This window comes from Microchirus variegatus (assembly GCF_963457635.1).
Source record: "Microchirus variegatus genome assembly, chromosome: 9".
NCBI lineage: Eukaryota > Metazoa > Chordata > Actinopteri > Pleuronectiformes > Soleidae > Microchirus > Microchirus variegatus.
Window position 1 is genome coordinate 12,852,795 of NC_139810.1, and position 17,436 is coordinate 12,870,230.

The following is a 17,436-nucleotide window of genomic DNA, read 5'->3' on the forward strand; positions in this document are numbered from 1 at the left end:
CAGTGGCCTGAAAAGACAGATAAAAGTCAGTTGGCTGCACAGACACGGGGGAGAGAGGGAGAGAGAGAGCGAGAGAGAGAGCGAGAGAGAGAGAGCGAGATCCCTGCTGTAATCCTTTAACCTGAGCAGCAGAGCGAGGCAGTGTCAGCGTGTGAAGGATGGTCAGGGAAACGCTGCTGTCGTCCTCTGCTGTGATGAAGATGTGAGCAGCAGATTCCATCAAGATGACAGCTCTTCTCAGCCTCTGCTGCCTCCTCCTATCTGCTCATACTCTGAGTCCAGCAGCTGGTGAGTGTTCACGATGTCCATCCATGATGACCCACACTGTGTGAATGAAGTGCAGAGCAGGACGGGGAGGGGGGGGGGGGTGTTCAGCGTGGAAACAGCTAAGGAACAGTGACAGGTTTTAGTTTTTGTTGAGCAGTGATACTGTATGCTTCTGTTAAGATTCTATGTTTATTTGATAGGTGATGATTATGACACTAACGAGACTATGTCATTATATCTACATCATTGTTTCCAAACTTTCTACATGGGGACACACTTTTTAAACATGGCAATCTATTGTCATTGATATCCAGAGCAAATTTATGAACAACGTAATGACTCATTCACACCCATATTGTTTTGAATTGTTAAACAAATCAATTTCAAGAGATGTTTGGTCAATTGATTAAATACACACATAAGACTTCTTTATGGATCACTGCTCTATATGAAATGCATGAATCTGATTTGAGTTTCGTAGATTGCTCTGTTGTTTCTTGAGTCAAGAAAAACTAATGTTTTTTTTTTCCTGACTTCACTAATTTTTCTTAAAAGATGTGGTCTTCAGGAAAAAGAAAATTTTCATTTTTGCCAGTGTGATAACCTAAATCGGGGATGACCTTTAACCTCAAACTGGACTTTATGTTGAACTTCAGTTAAGAGGAGTTGTCAAATGCGTTTGAGCTTCAATACTAAAGTCATGTCACAACAACTAAGTCTATTCTATCCACTGATAGAAACTGAGACATTTGTTTTCTAATTTCTTTCAAGTCATTTTTTTGAACCAACTTCAATGAAATCCAACGTATGTGCTAAAGTATGGTCATAAATCATAGCAAACGATATGTAGTTTGATTGATATGGTGTTGTAGAGGTGTGGAAGAATGGTGAAAACAGACACTGTGATAAATGATGCAACTGAAGACAGTTTAAGTCTCTTCAAATCAAGCTGAATATAATGGTTTATTGCAAGGGCTGGATTACGAACGACACAAAGACAACAGCTTAAAGCCTTTATATCCAGACGCTACAACTGCACAAGGTTTGCTGTAGTGTGGTGAGTGTCTGTCTCCAGTGAAGGATTTTTTTTTTTTTTTTTTTTTTTTTTAAGTTATTGCTCATAGCTTATCCATAAGTTTTGATTATTTAACCCACATTAAATTCACTGGGCACCAGCAGCTGCCAGGAAACTGAAAGGTGACAGAAATAAATATTCTGAGCATTCAATGTGAGCACATAAACCACTGACCTCCTTAGAACCCTTAGAACCCTTAGAGTTGTATTAAATGCCTGGCATCACAACAGCAGAGAACAGCAAGTTACCTAACGTCGTTTCACCTTGGGGAGGAGAAAAAAAAAAACATTGTCTGACTTTTAACTCGTATTGCTCAAGGTAATCTGTTCTTTAAAATGATTAAATGCTCGTCCCCTGCACCACAAAGTGCACGGATGTTAATCCCAAAGCTGAAATCACAGATGTTCCGTCTATGATCTTAGAAGCTCCTGTCTAGAGTTTAGATTATGAACGCTACAAAACACAGATCTGAGGCAGCAGACGCCGCCCGCAAGCCTTTCCACTGAGAGTTAAGTAGAGTCTGCTGCAGTGCAAGTATTCAAGGGGAAACATGCTCTTCACGGACATTGACCAGACTTTTATGACAAAAAGATGTGAAAGAGTTGTTCAATAATGATATTTGTCATGACATCACGTCTCCCTCAGTTTCATTTTATGTCAGGGGTGTGAAAGTCACATGACCTGGGGGTCAAAGAGCAAGAGGGGGTCAGTTTTGAGAAGAAATTTGGGGGGGGGGGGATTGTTAAAATAAAGATATTCATGATGATTTTCAAATGAATGATGAATTTCAAAGTAAAAGTGATTGTTTATGCACAGAACGACAAATTCACACATTTATGACACAAAATACATCGGTGAATATTGAAAAGAGACAGACATAAAATGGAATTAAATAAATTAAGTGAAATAAATAAATAAATCATTAATTATATCATAACACGCAGGCAACTGTAATTAAAACACAGGATTGTAACACAAGCGTTATGGACTGTGTGTATGATGAGCACATTTGATATTCAAAGATGTGTTTTGCATCACGAACACTTAATTGTGTACACTTGCACAACATGTCATAACATTAGCCACTAGAATTAAACACAATCATAAAGTATTTACTTCATATTAAATAATATTACACTATTATCTTAATTGCTAATGTTTTGTTTTACCATGCTTTCATTATAACTTGACATTAAGTGATGGGCGTCATGAGCCACGAGTTTGAAACCTCTGGTTTAAGTGATTAATCCAGAATTGATTATAGAGCGATGAACTGATTATGTAACTGACTATATATAGCCCTCTCTAAAAGGCTAAGCTGTTGAATTGTCCTTTCTGTTTCTGTCAAAATAAGTCGGACGAGGAGCAGCCAAACCTAAATGAAATACATACACAAGGCTGTTTCTCTTAATCTCACTCCAAAATATGCTTCACTTCACTTCAGTGATTGCTGCCTGTTGTCCATAATGAATCAAGTGGACTTCATGGTTATTCTGATATGTGTTAATCTCTATGTGTGGAGAGAGAACAGAGATTGGCAAATGGGTTTTGCTCTGTGAACGAAAAAGCTGGAGCGAGGATTAAGAGTGGAAAAAACATGGGGGAAAATAATCTGTGGACGGCCTGACGCCCCTGCACCACAGGCCAGTGTAGAGGAGGTCAGGCTGACCGTGATAACAGAGGGCACCGCAGTGTCTCACTCATTCCGCTCCTGGACATTATAAATACACAAATACCCCCCCACACACACACCTGCTGCACCTGCTACACCTGCTGCAGGGCATGTGTTTGTCTCTGTCCCTTTAAAGTGACAGGACACGCACATGGATATATAAATAAAAATGTCTCAGTGCGAAAAGACCACATCATCACATCGACATCATACAGCATGTGAGATTATACGATACTGTGTAAAAATCTGGCACAGTTTGACCATAATAAGGCCATAATCTGAAAACCACGTGCTTGTGTCACATCATTATTTACATGTGAAATTCCCAAAGAGCATGTAACTATATCCCAGTTTTGGTAACAAACAAAAATAGGTCACATAATAAAATATTATCAAAACGTCATCTTATTTCTATCGCAATTTCCAGTGTAGTAATAACAATATACTATTATCATCAAGTAATACCTTCACATTAAAATGTTTTAATAATAACCATTTTACATATTAAATTTAGGCTCCACACACATCTTCCATTCCTATTACTGAGCTGTTGAACATGTTATTAAGCATAATATTACTTCATTATGATAAAAATGATCACCAAACTATTACTATTTTTTTTTTTTACTGTTATAGTAGGGGTTACCATAAAAGTAACAGACAATCAAATATTATGCAGCACTTTGTGTCAGAAAATGTGTTTTTTTACATAAAGACTCACAAAATCACATCAAATATAACATTTTATATTGTGACATGTCTAAACTCCACATGACCCTGTGTGAATTCATCACAGTAATTGTTTGATGTTGCTCAGTAACAAGTTGTATTTATGAATGTTTATGTTCTGCATGTCCTTGTCCATATGTGCGTTTTGTTCACTGTGGGTCACTCGTCACACATGTGTGTACACTTGAAGTCTTTGCAAATTTGCTTTAACCCGCTGAATGAATCCCAGTGGTCACTCACAGCACATCAACACGTAAATCTCAGCCTGGTGTAAATACTGTTGCATATGGGGATTAGAATAAGTGAGCAGAAAGCTGTGAGCTGCTTGTGTGTGAGGGTCAGGGTCAGCTTTTAGTCATAAAGTCCATATTAAAAATGTTTCTGGAGCATTTCAAGGAAAAGTCCACGCAGCAAATGCTTTGCTCTCATATAACTGTGGTTTACCCAGTTTAACTGGACAGTATACATTTTGCGTGGCTGTTTCGAGGTTCAATCTGTTCCTGTAAAGTTCTGGATGTTTACAGCATTACACCCCCCCCCCCCCCCCTTTTGCTCTGAGACTTGTATAAAAAAATGTTTTTCTCCCTTTGCTGCAAGGCACAGCTGTTCAGATCCTCATTTTCCTGGAAAATATTAATAAATGGATGACATCATCATCACCACCAGGGTCTGCAGCAGTTTTGTCACTGGATACTTAGAGATAAAATGTCACAATACTGCTATACATATACTGTACATTACCTGCTATATTAGGTCAGATAAAAGAAAATAAAAGGTCATTTAAACACCATGGCTTGAAGGTGACATAGAATGGTTCTATCTCACTTATATGTTAGTTATGGAGGTCTACTTACAAACATTAACTTGTTTATATGGTCAAAAACCTCTTAGTTGCTGCAAACGAGCCGATTTATATCACTCCTCAGATGCTCTCGTGAGCCGCGCTGTTTCAGAATGAGTTTGGTGCCGAGTCCTTAAGAAGATGTTAAGCAGCTTATGAAGTGTCTAGTGCTGGTTTCTCCAGCAGCAACAAAAAGCTAACCCTCCTAAGTAGCGTTCTAAACAGAGTACTACTCCTGCTCTGGAGCTGCGGAGCAGGAGTAGGAGCTGCTGTTCAGAGGAGTGGTGTAGTGTTGTGTCGGTCATGAATGATTGGTTCGAAAGAACAAATCTGTTGAGTGAACGAACTGACTGGGATCACTTCATGAACTGATTCGTTCCTTTCTTAGTTCAGTTGAGCTCAGCAGCGAGCATGGTGGCCTGGGAGTGGAACTGCCGCGTTCTGTGAAGTCGTTCGCCAGAGCCGTCAGAGCGGGGAGGGAGTGACTCGTAAGAAGAACTGTGTCTGCCGTGCTGCTGTGAGTCGTTCGCGCTGTCAGTCACTGACTCAGTCATGATTCGCGAAACAACTGAGACACAGAGAGAACTGTGGCTGAGGACATGAATCTCGTTAGCGCTGTCACTCACTCACTGACCCGCGCACGTACTGACACACACTGAACTGGACGTGAATCTCGTTCGCATCGTGAACGAACTGACACACAGAGAACTGGAGAGCTGTGGCTGAGGACGTGAATCTAGTTCGCGCTGTCACTCACTCACTGACCCGCGGCGCGAACGTACTGCACTCAGGGAGGACGTGAGTCACGTAGCAGGGCACTGGGCTCCTGCTAAGCACTGAACGATTCAGTGAACGGATCTTTTGAACGAATCATTTTAATGAACGGATTCTAGTGATTCAGTACACTCATATGAACTGCCGATCCCATCACTAGAGTGATGAGACCTGCTTGTGACCTCACTAGCAAGCACATTTCAGATCTGCATTCTCAGCAGCGGCTGAACTGTTTGTTATGAAACTTTAGGGCTTCATAAACAAGGTAATGACGCAGATACACACCTAAAAGCAGCGTTAATTGGAGCTTCCGGTCTATGTCACCTTTAAAATCTATCATGCATTAAGCAGCCCATTGCCCAGAGGAAAGGAATTAGGTTTGTAACTGGAGGGTTGCTGGTTCAAATCCCAGGATGGGTCAAGGGCTCGATTACCCTCTGAGCAAAGCAACCAATCCCCATTGCTCCCCCACGCAGATAAGTGCTGTCCACTTGTGTGTGTTCACTACTGGTGTGTAAAAAGAATGGCTTGAATTCACTATGGTGCAAAAATTTAAATTTTAACACATTTTACAGCAATTCAAGGGTTAATTGGAACTTGCAGTCTATGGGAGCTTTAAAAAAAAAAAAAAAAGGTTTGACTTACATATTTTAAAGTTATTAATCCAGTGGCATTACTATCCATGTATCAAACTGTAAGGCTAAAGTAGATCAAATTTAGTAATTCATTCACAACAGTTCAGTACAGAGACCAATGACTATAAAACTAATTCAGAATAGTGTCCTATTCTTGTCTGTTTGGCAGGTTATTTAACCGTTTCCACTGAGCCTCTTCCTCCCGTCGTCATTGGAGACACAGTCACTCTCAAGTGCAACTTCCAGACCGATGGCAAACTCCGAGAGATTGTGTGGTTTCAGGTGAGCACGCAGGGACACTTAAAAAACACATTTGTGTGTTGGAACCTAAAGCTGCAGTGTGTAACTTTGGTTTTGATTTTTGTTACGTTTGTTCTCCATAAAGAGAATTAATGTAACATTATTTGTATGCTGCATACTTCATCTGGGGAAAAAAAGGCTGTCATGCACAGCTATCAGAACTGTGTTTGTGGGTGGGGACAATCAGCATATATCCCGCCAAACAGGATAATTCACTTCTGAAATAATTTCTTTGGCATTTTGTGTTTTCCGGCATATTCGAACAGTTTGCAGCCTTCCTTATTTACGAACAATGTTGCTGTCGATCTAAAGAGATCTAATCTCCTATGGACTGAGAAATGCAGAATCTTGTGGAGCTGATCAGACTTACTGTAGTTAGAGGTTCCGAGTGTGGCAGCTGGCGAGTGCGGTGGACAGTGTACCCGGGGGGTTGTAGCCGATGGCGCCAAGTCCATTGGCCCTGGGAGTGGGTACGGTGGGGACGCTGAGCTTTGGTGGGGGTTTTCAGACGAGCAGATGGGGGGAAACACAATTCCGGGTGCAGACGTAGTTGAGATCTTAAAATCTGAAAATTCAAAGTATTGTTTTGTAAAATGTCTCTGAGAAGGCATGTTGATTATTTTTGAAAGTGCACTTCACTAAACTGACTGGTAATGTTACAGAGAACATTAATAAAAGTTGCTCATTGTACAGCTGTGTTCCTCTGCTGTGTCAATGTGATGATGAGAAGCCATTAATGCCGTAGTGTGAACTCATTTGACAATGGTTAAAATTGGCATTAGTACAGTAACATTGCATCATCACATTTGCTTTTTTAAACCCCACGGTGTTGCCATTACCATGCTTGCAATACGTGACAGTGCCAAAAAGTTGGCTTGTAAGACGGGACACTAAAATACGTTAAATCTCACCAGGTGATGGAAGGAGGCAGTGCCAAGCAGAAGATTTTCACTTACGATGCCATTTACAACACTAGCCACTCCCACATGGAGGACAGCCGCAGAGAGGAAGACCTGGTCTACCAGTCAACTGTGCGGTAAGACAAGCCTCTACTTACATTACAACCATTTATCACTGAATTCCTTGTGGGTCAATGTTTGGCTGGAGTCGATCGCAGCTGATACTGTTCAACATTAACAGTTGACACATCTACTCTACTGCTTTTATATGGACAGGGTACCCGAGGTCCAAATGGAGGATGATGGACTGTATGAGTGTCATGTCGGGATCTATGACAAAACTTCCAGAGACAAAGTATTTTTAGCCTCTGGCAGCATCACCCTCGCTGTCATTGGTATGTATTCTAGGGTTGGAATAGGATTTGAAAGTTTATAATTCAAGGTATCACAGTGTACACTTTTTTCGATTAACTTTTATATATATATATATATATATATATATATAAAAGTCTGTACACCTTTTCTGCTGTTGTAGCCTGCTGGTCCTTCTTTCTAAGCCGCACTAATAATCCTACGCTGTTGCTTGGTCACTTCTCATACTCTAAAGACAGAACAGTCAAAGCTGAACACAATTAGAATCAAGTTAAGAACCATGGAGACTGCCGTGCAGACATATGTTCTGATTCTCCTGCTGAAAAACCCAGTACAATACCCTTTAAAAAAAAAAACATTAGGAACTATCAGAAACCTAATGGTTCCTAATGGTCTAATGGGAATTGGAACCCCATTAGAAGAAACCAATAGGAACCATTAGAAGAAACCATTTGGAATTTGTTTTTAGACCAAGGTGGCAAAGGCTGGAGAACCTGGGTGACGTCCATGGTGTGCAAAGTGTGCAGGCCAACCTTTAGAATTGCGTTAGTGTGTTATTATTTATTTTGGAAATCAACCTAGAACAGATGGTAGAATGTTTGTCCTTGCATATCACTCGCAGTTTTTTTTTACTTACTATAAAAACACCTAACCAGATCCTTCCCATCAAGTGTGTATGGTGGTGGTCCATCCACTGCAACCCTGCAGCACACATCAAGGTGGACCCCACCAAGTATGTTCCTCAGTGGGGTCTTCACCTAGAAAAAATATATAAAAAAATGTATATGTCTTATATTGTCCCTATAAAATGCATAATTTTTCGTCTTTGCTCTCACCAGAGAACAGCCTCTACATCTGCTGTCTGGACAGGTGCAGTGAGGGCAATTGCAGCAGCAGGCTGAGCTGAGGGTAGGGCTCCCTGGTAGAGGTAGAGATCAGCCACAGCATTGTCTTTTCAATAGTTTTGGACTGAAACAATAAACCAAATAAGAAATTGAAATGAATTAAACACATTTTTACATATACACCACCAGTCAAAAGTTTTGCTTTCCATTTATTTGAATGAGGATGTGTCAAACTTTTGACTGGTCGTGTACATTTTTTTTCATTATCAAATTATTTTGGCATCAACTTAATTATGTCCTTAAATGTGTACAAACCCTGAAATCGGAGAGCTTGGCTCTTTCCTGGAATACATCCCACTCATTCATGAGAGCCTTGGGAAAGACTCCATCAAATCTGGTGCTTTCCATGTTCTGGATGTGTGCTCTCCAGGATGGTCTTGGATCCAGCACTGCAAACTCACCCAGGCTTCTCATCTGTGGGAATACATTTTTTTCAAACCTGCCTCTGTCTTGGTCAACCACTGATTTGACAGACTGTAATGATTATTAGATGTGCTGTCGTCATCCACACAATGAAGAAGATCTTTCGATCAGTATATAGGCGCTGGTAGAGATGAAATTCGCTGCTAATATCTGCTCAAATGTCAAACAGAAGACTGAAGGACGCGGGTGTAAACAGGGGGTATTTATAAACTACCTGCGCTCAGATAGAAAGTGACCAATCACATGCTAGAAGAACATCTAGAACACTCTAACACCGTGTAGTAGCAGAACATGTCACAATAAAGGCAACGCAGGATTTTATTACAAAGACAATGAAAATGTAATACTGAATTTATATAACAGTAAAGTAAACACTGTTAATCAGCGCCAATATCAAAATGTGATGTTTAACTTTGATGCTTTGCACAATTAGAATATGAAAATAAAAAAAAAAAATAAATAAAAAAACACACATTAACCTTTATATATTGAACGATCTGTAGAATTGCTTTCAATCCCTTTACTGTAAAAGATCCAGAAAATTAAGTAAACGTCTGGGAAATTTTGAAAGATGATTTTTCTTTTTAGAGAGGGGGGGGGGGTATTTCTTCTTCCTTTTCTATTTTTGTACATATAACAGCAGGGCTGTGTGTGCTAGTATATTTCCCTTACCATAGTTAGAACCTCCATCGGGCTGTGTCCTTTTAATCCCAAAGGGTCGAAGTTGATCTTGGAATGTATTAAATGAAATCATTGAACACTGCAATCTACAAACATACTGTGAGAACCCACTAGAAATCACACAGATGTGATCTCCAAAGGCTATAACAACTGTGTTCCTCCATCACATAAGAAACCAGTAGAGACCACTATACCCTGTATTGACCACTAGACCACTCTATAGTGACCATTAGACTGGTATAGAAATGCCTGTGGGAACCATTAAGACTCCTGTAGGAATCATTAGTAGGGACCAGTTAAAGTCCTGTATATTTATGTAGGAGATAATAGAATCCCATTAGAAAAACAAACCGAACCATTAAGAAAATATAAGTAGCCATTAGAAACCAATAAAATATGCCAACCTTTAGAATTGCGTTAGTGTGTTATTATTTATTTTGGAAATCAACCTAGAACAGATGGTAGAATGTTTGTCCTTGCATATCACTCGCAGTTTTTTTTTACTTACTATAAAAACACCTAACCAGATCCTTCCCATCAAGTGTGTATGGTGGTGGTCCATCCACTGCAACCCTGCAGCACACATCAAGGTGGACCCCACCAAGTATGTTCCTCAGTGGGGTCTTCACCTAGAAAAAATATATAAAAAAATGTATATGTCTTATATTGTCCCTATAAAATGCATAATTTTTCGTCTTTGCTCTCACCAGAGAACAGCCTCTACATCTGCTGTCTGGACAGGTGCAGTGAGGGCAATTGCAGCAGCAGGCTGAGCTGAGGGTAGGGCTCCCTGGTAGAGGTAGAGATCAGCCACAGCATTGTCTTTTCAATAGTTTTGGACTGAAACAATAAACCAAATAAGAAATTGAAATGAATTAAACACATTTTTACATATACACCACCAGTCAAAAGTTTTGCTTTCCATTTATTTGAATGAGGATGTGTCAAACTTTTGACTGGTCGTGTACATTTTTTTTCATTATCAAATTATTTTGGCATCAACTTAATTATGTCCTTAAATGTGTACAAACCCTGAAATCGGAGAGCTTGGCTCTTTCCTGGAATACATCCCACTCATTCATGAGAGCCTTGGGAAAGACTCCATCAAATCTGGTGCTTTCCATGTTCTGGATGTGTGCTCTCCAGGATGGTCTTGGATCCAATAAAATATGCCTAATGGTTTCCTCTGACTATTTTTAGACACAATCAATGTCAGAATATAATTGAGAATGTAGTTTACTTGTCTGGGAATGTTATTTTTAGGAGTCTCTGCTGTTTTTGTTCTTTCTGCAGTACCTCCCAACTCAATCTCTCTGGTAGCAGCCAACGCTCAAGCTCCTTTCAGCCGCTATGAAGCCCAGAACTTCACTCTGGTTTGTGTAGTTACTGGAGCAAAGCCAGCTCCCATGGTGAGATCAAGCATTTTATTCTTTGTCTGTCCTCAACAACTCTATGTCTCTGCTATCAAAATCTTGCTCATTGCTTCTTTGGGAGAGGGAAGGGAAGCTTAAAAAATCCTCCCATTCGTCACTCGTCTACGGCTTTATCCTCCGCACCAGGGTCACGGGTCACTGGAGCCAATCCCAGCAGACATAGGGTGAAAGGCGGGGTACACCCTGGACACGTCACCAGTCCATTACAAGGCAAACATATACAAAGAACCATTCACTTTCATATTCACACCTACAGGCACTTTGGAGTGTTCAATAAACCTCTCCATGTTTTTAAGACTGTGACAGAAAACCGGAGTACCCGGAGAAAACCCACACACTCCCTAACGTAAAAGCTCCACACAAAATGGGCCTCAGTCGCACCAGGATTCAAATGAGTGACCTTCTTGCTGTGAGGCAAGAGTGCTAGCTACTACACCAATGTGTGGAATAACATAATATGATGGGATTACAGGAATATATGCAAATACATGTACGGTATGCATGCATGTGATACAAATCTAGAGAAGACTTAGCCTGGGTGAACCCAGCCAATTCTGCAAGGTCAAGTGAGGATGCCGTTTTGGCTTTTTGGTACCCAACCACAGAGTCTCTGAAAAAAGGGAACCAATCACAAAAAAATGTTTTCTTCCCTTGGTGCTGATGATAGAGAAGCGATGTCTAGCAGCTTTTTGTAATGCATCTGAAATGGTAGCCACCGAAGGCAAGAGTCGTAAGACGTCATTACCAGACGGCTGTCGCCCCCTAGAAAACTAGCACATTTTGTTGACACATTTTCCATCGCTCTGCATATGTCATCTGGATTGGTTGTGGGTCTATTGGCATTTTGATGTACATCTGGAAGTGGTACAGTGGAAAATGTAACCTTTCCAGACTGCGTCTCAATCAAGGTCTAGTGTTAGCCATGCAAGAGAAGACTGGTTCCACATGTCCAAAAACCCAACTACACGTCATGAAGTTGGTTTAGCTAAGTTAGCAATCCTTGCTATAAAGTCAATAATGATTCACAACTATGTGATATCTTCCCAGCACCACCTCTAGCAACATCAAAGGACCCACAAACGTGAAACTGCATGAAGAAAACATCTGTAAGAGTTCTTCCACTGTTTTTTTTGTTGAGCTTATCTACCTTTGTAATTTTCAGGTGCACTTTAAAAGGGATGGTGAGCTTATAGATGTGCTGCCATCTTCCCAGAATTTCTCCTCAGTGGAGAAAGTCCAAAACAAGAGCCCAGGGAAAGAAAAGAAACAGGGTCAACGAAAGATGGGAAACTGGATTTCTGAGGTCCCCACCAGTCAAGACCTTGATGACACAAAACTCCAAAAGTCCATGTCCCTGCTGAAAGAAGAGGGGAAACTGGCTCAACTGGGCCAAGATGGCCCTGATGTTGGCTCTGAACAGGCTCAGGAGCAGGGGTCAGAGTCCGACCCCGAGCCAACCACTGAAATGATCCCTGAAACGGTGGTGAGCCGAGAGTTTCCCCGCTGGGTCCAGAGCAGTGACCCACTCTACTACTTTCAGCACCGGCAGCAGCCAGCAGGCGACGGCACCATGGAGGTGAGAGCCATGCTGACCTGGAGACTCAACCCTCAGCTGGACAATGATGCGCTGTTCAGCTGCGAGGTCAGCCACCCTGCATTGTCCATGCCCATGCAGGCTGAGGTCACACTGGGTGAGTCATTCTGCTATTCTGCTTTTTTGCTTCTCCATTAGTGATAGTACCTGGGACCTAGTGTCTAAGTCTTGAGCGTGACGTATGACACAGGAATCAAACCGAGTTAAACCAGTTAAAAAGAGAGTCTGGCATATTTAGCGACAGCACTGCTGAAAGCCGGTGATCGCGAGCTGAAATCACAACCCGCTCAGCCATATTTCAGTTCAGTGACTGTGTCAAACGGATTCTGTGCATCCGGTCATGCAGGAAGTAGTGAACGATTCAATAAATAAATATTTATCAACTGATTCTAATGATTCAGTTGCACTGAACACAACTGCTTTACTCACTACTAGTTCAGTGTGTTTCGCGTGTCGCCATAAAATTGCATGACAGTTTCATGCAGCCGTGCTATGACCTATGATGACCCCGCCCACATTGAGGAGGTACTACAGTAATGGAAAACGACGCGTCCGATATCACACCAGGTACAGTAGTGCCGGGTACAACTGTATAATAGAGAAGCACCATTACACGACCGAGGTTGATCAAAGTGCAGTACATAATCACATCAATAAAACAGACATAAAAGACAGTTTTGGGAAACCGGAGTCTAGCTCAACCTGAACTGAATGCCAAGCAGAAAAAGTAGATTTTTGAAGACAATTTAAAGGTCTCAAGAGGGTCTGGGCATATATAATCCATTCTAAAAGAGCGATGGGGAGCTTGTCTTTTTTCTATATTCTCCCAGAGAGCAGTCTTAGTCTGCCATAATTATTCACAATTTAGCAGGCAGACACAACACAAATGTCTGGCTCATTAAAAATACCCATCGAAGAACTGGCTGCAGCTAAAAATTCAAGGTTGCAAAGAATCAAAGGGGGCAAATAAACCCCTGATTCATTAAATCAACATGAAGTGGGAACAGTAAACAGTCACTAAGTCAGACTGGGCCTTCAGCTGGTTTATAGTTACATGAGGAGGTGTTGAACGTGTTGAGAATCTCTGCGAAGTAGGTGGATAGAACCTTGAAATGTGGACAACCATGTACCACGATGACTTTCCTGTTATTCATATAGAGGAGTGTCGTCTACTGTATATGAACAGGAGATAACAACTGTCCAATGCGCTTGTGTATTTTCCCAACCAGCTGCTCCACGAGGACCAAAACTATCCATGAGTCCCAGTAGGGCCAAGGTGGGAGACACAGTGTACATCACTGTCCAGGACGTCCAGCTGGGACCTTCTGCAGTGAGTTTCTCACAGACAGACTCTTTGAACAGGCACATTACAATTTCGAGCATATGATTTACTCTACTTATCCTTCTACTTTACTCGTTCTTTCTTTGGAAAGTATATTTCGTCACATGGTATCGTGAAGCTGCTGCACACAAAAAAAGGCCTTTTTCAAGATAATGAACAGCAATTTTACTCTGATCGATTTCCCTTATGTCCTCTTTACTTTCCCTATAATATCAGAAGTCAAATACACAGTGATTGTGTAATATACTGTATACTCTGTGTGTGCTGTGCTTCTTTATAACTAGCATTACTCTGCTGTTGGACATGTTTCTGTTTGATTCCTTTATGTAAATGATAGGCATTGCATTAAAAACGGCATTATTTGTGAATCATTTACAGTTTTTGGTTATGTTTTAGCTTGGCAAGCTTGGCACTATTGTCTTCTGTTGCTGTATGTAGTCAGTTATTTCTGCACAAGAATAAACCTCTGCCCTATGAATTGAAGTATTTTTTCAGTTCACATTGAATTTGGGATATATAAAAAACTAAGTGAAACATTGTTATTATTGGTGCAGATATGAACATAATATGTAAGCAAACATAAAAATATTAATCTTTGAAAACATTGAAATACTTGAAACTAGTTTTTTTGGTGGGCGACGGTAGAGCGAGTAGTCTTTCAACTGGAAGATTGTGATTTCAATTTCAGTGTAGAATATTGTAGAGTTACAATCTACCTTGTAAGACTCTTCATTATGGTTTTCCCTGCAGAGCGAGGTCTTCCCCGAGCCTATGTTCACCTGGACGATGGTCGGTGGACGTCTGCTGGACGGTCGAGAGGAGCATCATGGCAGACAGCTTGTCCTGGACAGAGTCCCTGCTGATCTCAATGGCTCCATGTTCCGCTGCATGGCCCAGAATCCTCTAGGCTCCACCGACACTCACACCCGCCTCATTCTGTTTGGTGGGTTTGTTTTTCTGGAAGCATTTGACCTCAACATTTATCACTCGTCCAGTGTGCACGCAGTAGAAGCTGTATTCATTTTGTGTGTTTTTGCAGAGAACCCAAGATTGAAGAAACAAAATATTGGTAGGTCTATGCTGCTGTTAACTTTATTAACTTTTACATGTCATGTTATAGTATAATTTGTAATCCGTTTGTTATTTGTGCAGCTACTGATGTGGGGATTAGTCAGAGCTCCCTAACGTTAACGCCCATGCTGCTGCTGCTGTGCTCCGTCAGTGAGCTGACGTGACTCAAGACTCTGCTGCTGCTGCTGCTCCTCCACTCAGCACCACCGACATCTACCTGTGGCACCGGCTCTTCAATAACTGGCCCATCCCACTTACAGTACCTCCATCCTGCTGTTAGCAGCAACAGGAATATTTAAGGTGCGGTAGGACTTGAACACGAGACAAGAACAAAGTTTTTGTACGCGTCCCTACACTGTGTTTACTGGTTACACAAGTCCTCATCAGGACCAAAGTTAGGTCCAAATCAGAGGCCATGGTCAAAGTGATTGTTTAGGCCTTTATTTTGTCTTTCCTTTATCACAAACTCCCAAAGACAGCATACTTATAATATTCCTTTTTAATTGTTTTAACTTGGGGGACCTATAAAACTGAAGCAGGACCAGCTTTTTGGGTTTCCTTTACTGCTGAACCGCGAAGCTGTTGATCAGTATTGTAATGATGCCGCTCTAATTTGGGAATCTAAAAATGTGTGACTGGAAAGCTCCAAATTATTTTTACTGTTTAAGTTCAGCATGGATTTCCAGATAATAACATTTTGCTTACAACTGTATTGAAATGAAATAAATGCAATAATTATTACTTCAACATTATTTCTTGTTGGCATGTTGCATGGAAGGAATATTCAAAAAGCCTAAAACCAGGCTATTAAATGAAATATAAATGAACCACTTTTCAATGTTTCTTCTTCACTACCAATGGCTTTTACAAAAATAAAACAGTCATTTAATTTAAAGAAATTTGCCATTATAATCCTATTGGAATATATGTTTTACTTCTTATTTATTTCAAACAACCACACCATTTTTGATAATTCTTACATTTTTGATTGTTTGATTAAAAGGCCAATTAAAAGAACAATAGTTCATATCCAAAACATCATAGAATACAGAGATTGATATTTGATGGCGCCATGTGGCGTTGAATATTGAACAAAAGCTGGACTTTTAAAAAATGATATCAAAAATCGAATCCTATTTACACTAACATAAATTTCTATACATCTGTTTTAGTTATGTTTGGGAATAACACGGCCCACACAGTGTGTTGCTGCAGTTGTGTTGGTTTAATTTAAAGCAAGTGTCCATGTGTGTTATTTTACAGAATCACAGACTGAGGGTCGTCCTCATGTCCACTCCTCCTCCTCATTTCTTTGAAGCACACATTTCAAACCGAAAAATCTCATCCGACACCAAAAACCCAAACCAAAAGCTTTAAGAGTGAAGTCTGGCTACAAACACATTTTCTTTTAAAAAAAGGGGGCTGCTAAATAAAAGTAGAGACTCTCAGAGCACGAGGTGTGTGTGACTGTAAAAAGGCAGAGAGAGACAGTGATGGACAGCTCCAGATCATGTGAGGCAGTGAGCTGCAGGTCCCAACCCCTGCTTGTGTCAGTGCAATTCGAGAACCCACCCCCACCCACCCTCCCACATTTACTCTCATACACAAAATAGAGTAGTAAAGGCAGTTTTGTTACATTTCACATTTTAGCGTCTGTCATTATTCCATATACTTCTTAATTAATACACTATGTACACTGCTTTATAGTGTTTCCGTGTGACTCTATTTACATTTCTGTCTATTCACAAACATACAGAACATTTAAGGATGTGCACACCTGCTCAGTACGTCAGCAGAGAAACACCTTGGAGTTGTTTGCTATACATTACACGGTCAAACTACCACTGCTTTTGCATGAGTTTTCCTGCATGTACACGTATGTACATCAAGTCACGTGACCAGAACAAGCATCTAGTCTCTTAATTGCATATTGTCAAACACTTTAAAAACATTATTTTCTCTACAAAATAAATAAAAATGGTTACCTCCCCCAACATTTCAGAAAAAAGGTGATCAGGTGATCAGGACTCGAGCAGTAAATAGTCCTCGTTCTCGGTGGCAGGCAGCATGAGCTGCTGCTCGTAGTACAGACTCTTGGCATAGTTGACTTCTTGAGATATTTTGATGGCGAGACTCTCGCTCTTCACGTGGACCTGTGGAAGGGATTGTCACATGATTATCGGGAGCAGATGGACAGATGTACAGTAGATGTCAAACAAGTTTGAAAAACCAAGACCAGAAATGAGACACTGAAGTCAACAGTCTGAGACTGAGCCACACTGAACTACTTGTCATTTAATATATATTTTTATTGGAAAATTAACCCTTTAACACAAGAGTTCAGTGCCTTTGACATCACTTGCTCTCACACCTTCCAGCTGGGACACAAGTAAAATCCACACTATACTTCTACAACTGCGTGA

At 40.7% G+C, this 17,436-nt stretch overlaps 2 protein-coding genes across 4 annotated transcripts in view; one reads left to right on the forward strand and one right to left on the reverse strand.

Annotated features, from left to right (window-relative positions):
* Positions 1–224: 224 nt before the first annotated feature.
* Positions 225–15,177, forward strand: LOC310931809 (immunoglobulin superfamily member 21-like; the record flags this gene model as incomplete). The annotated part of the gene is made up of 10 exons (XM_083895038.1): positions 225–288; positions 6,163–6,275; positions 7,208–7,329; positions 7,469–7,587; positions 10,867–10,982; positions 12,169–12,697; positions 13,830–13,930; positions 14,693–14,885; positions 14,982–15,011; positions 15,095–15,177. 10 exons carry the CDS (start codon positions 225–227, stop codon positions 15,175–15,177), a joined length of 1,470 nt encoding a protein of 489 aa, XP_083751164.1.
* Positions 15,178–16,641: 1,464 nt separating this feature from the next.
* Positions 16,642–17,436, reverse strand: part of vps13d (vacuolar protein sorting 13 homolog D) — a 48,052-nt gene continuing 47,257 nt past the window's right edge. For all 3 annotated transcript variants that reach the window (XM_083895146.1, XM_083895145.1, XM_083895144.1), the window contains exon 70: positions 16,642–17,166. In XM_083895146.1, coding sequence (XP_083751272.1) covers positions 17,035–17,166 — 132 coding nt within the window. In that variant the 3' untranslated portion in view covers positions 16,642–17,034. The remainder of the gene's footprint in view (positions 17,167–17,436) is intronic.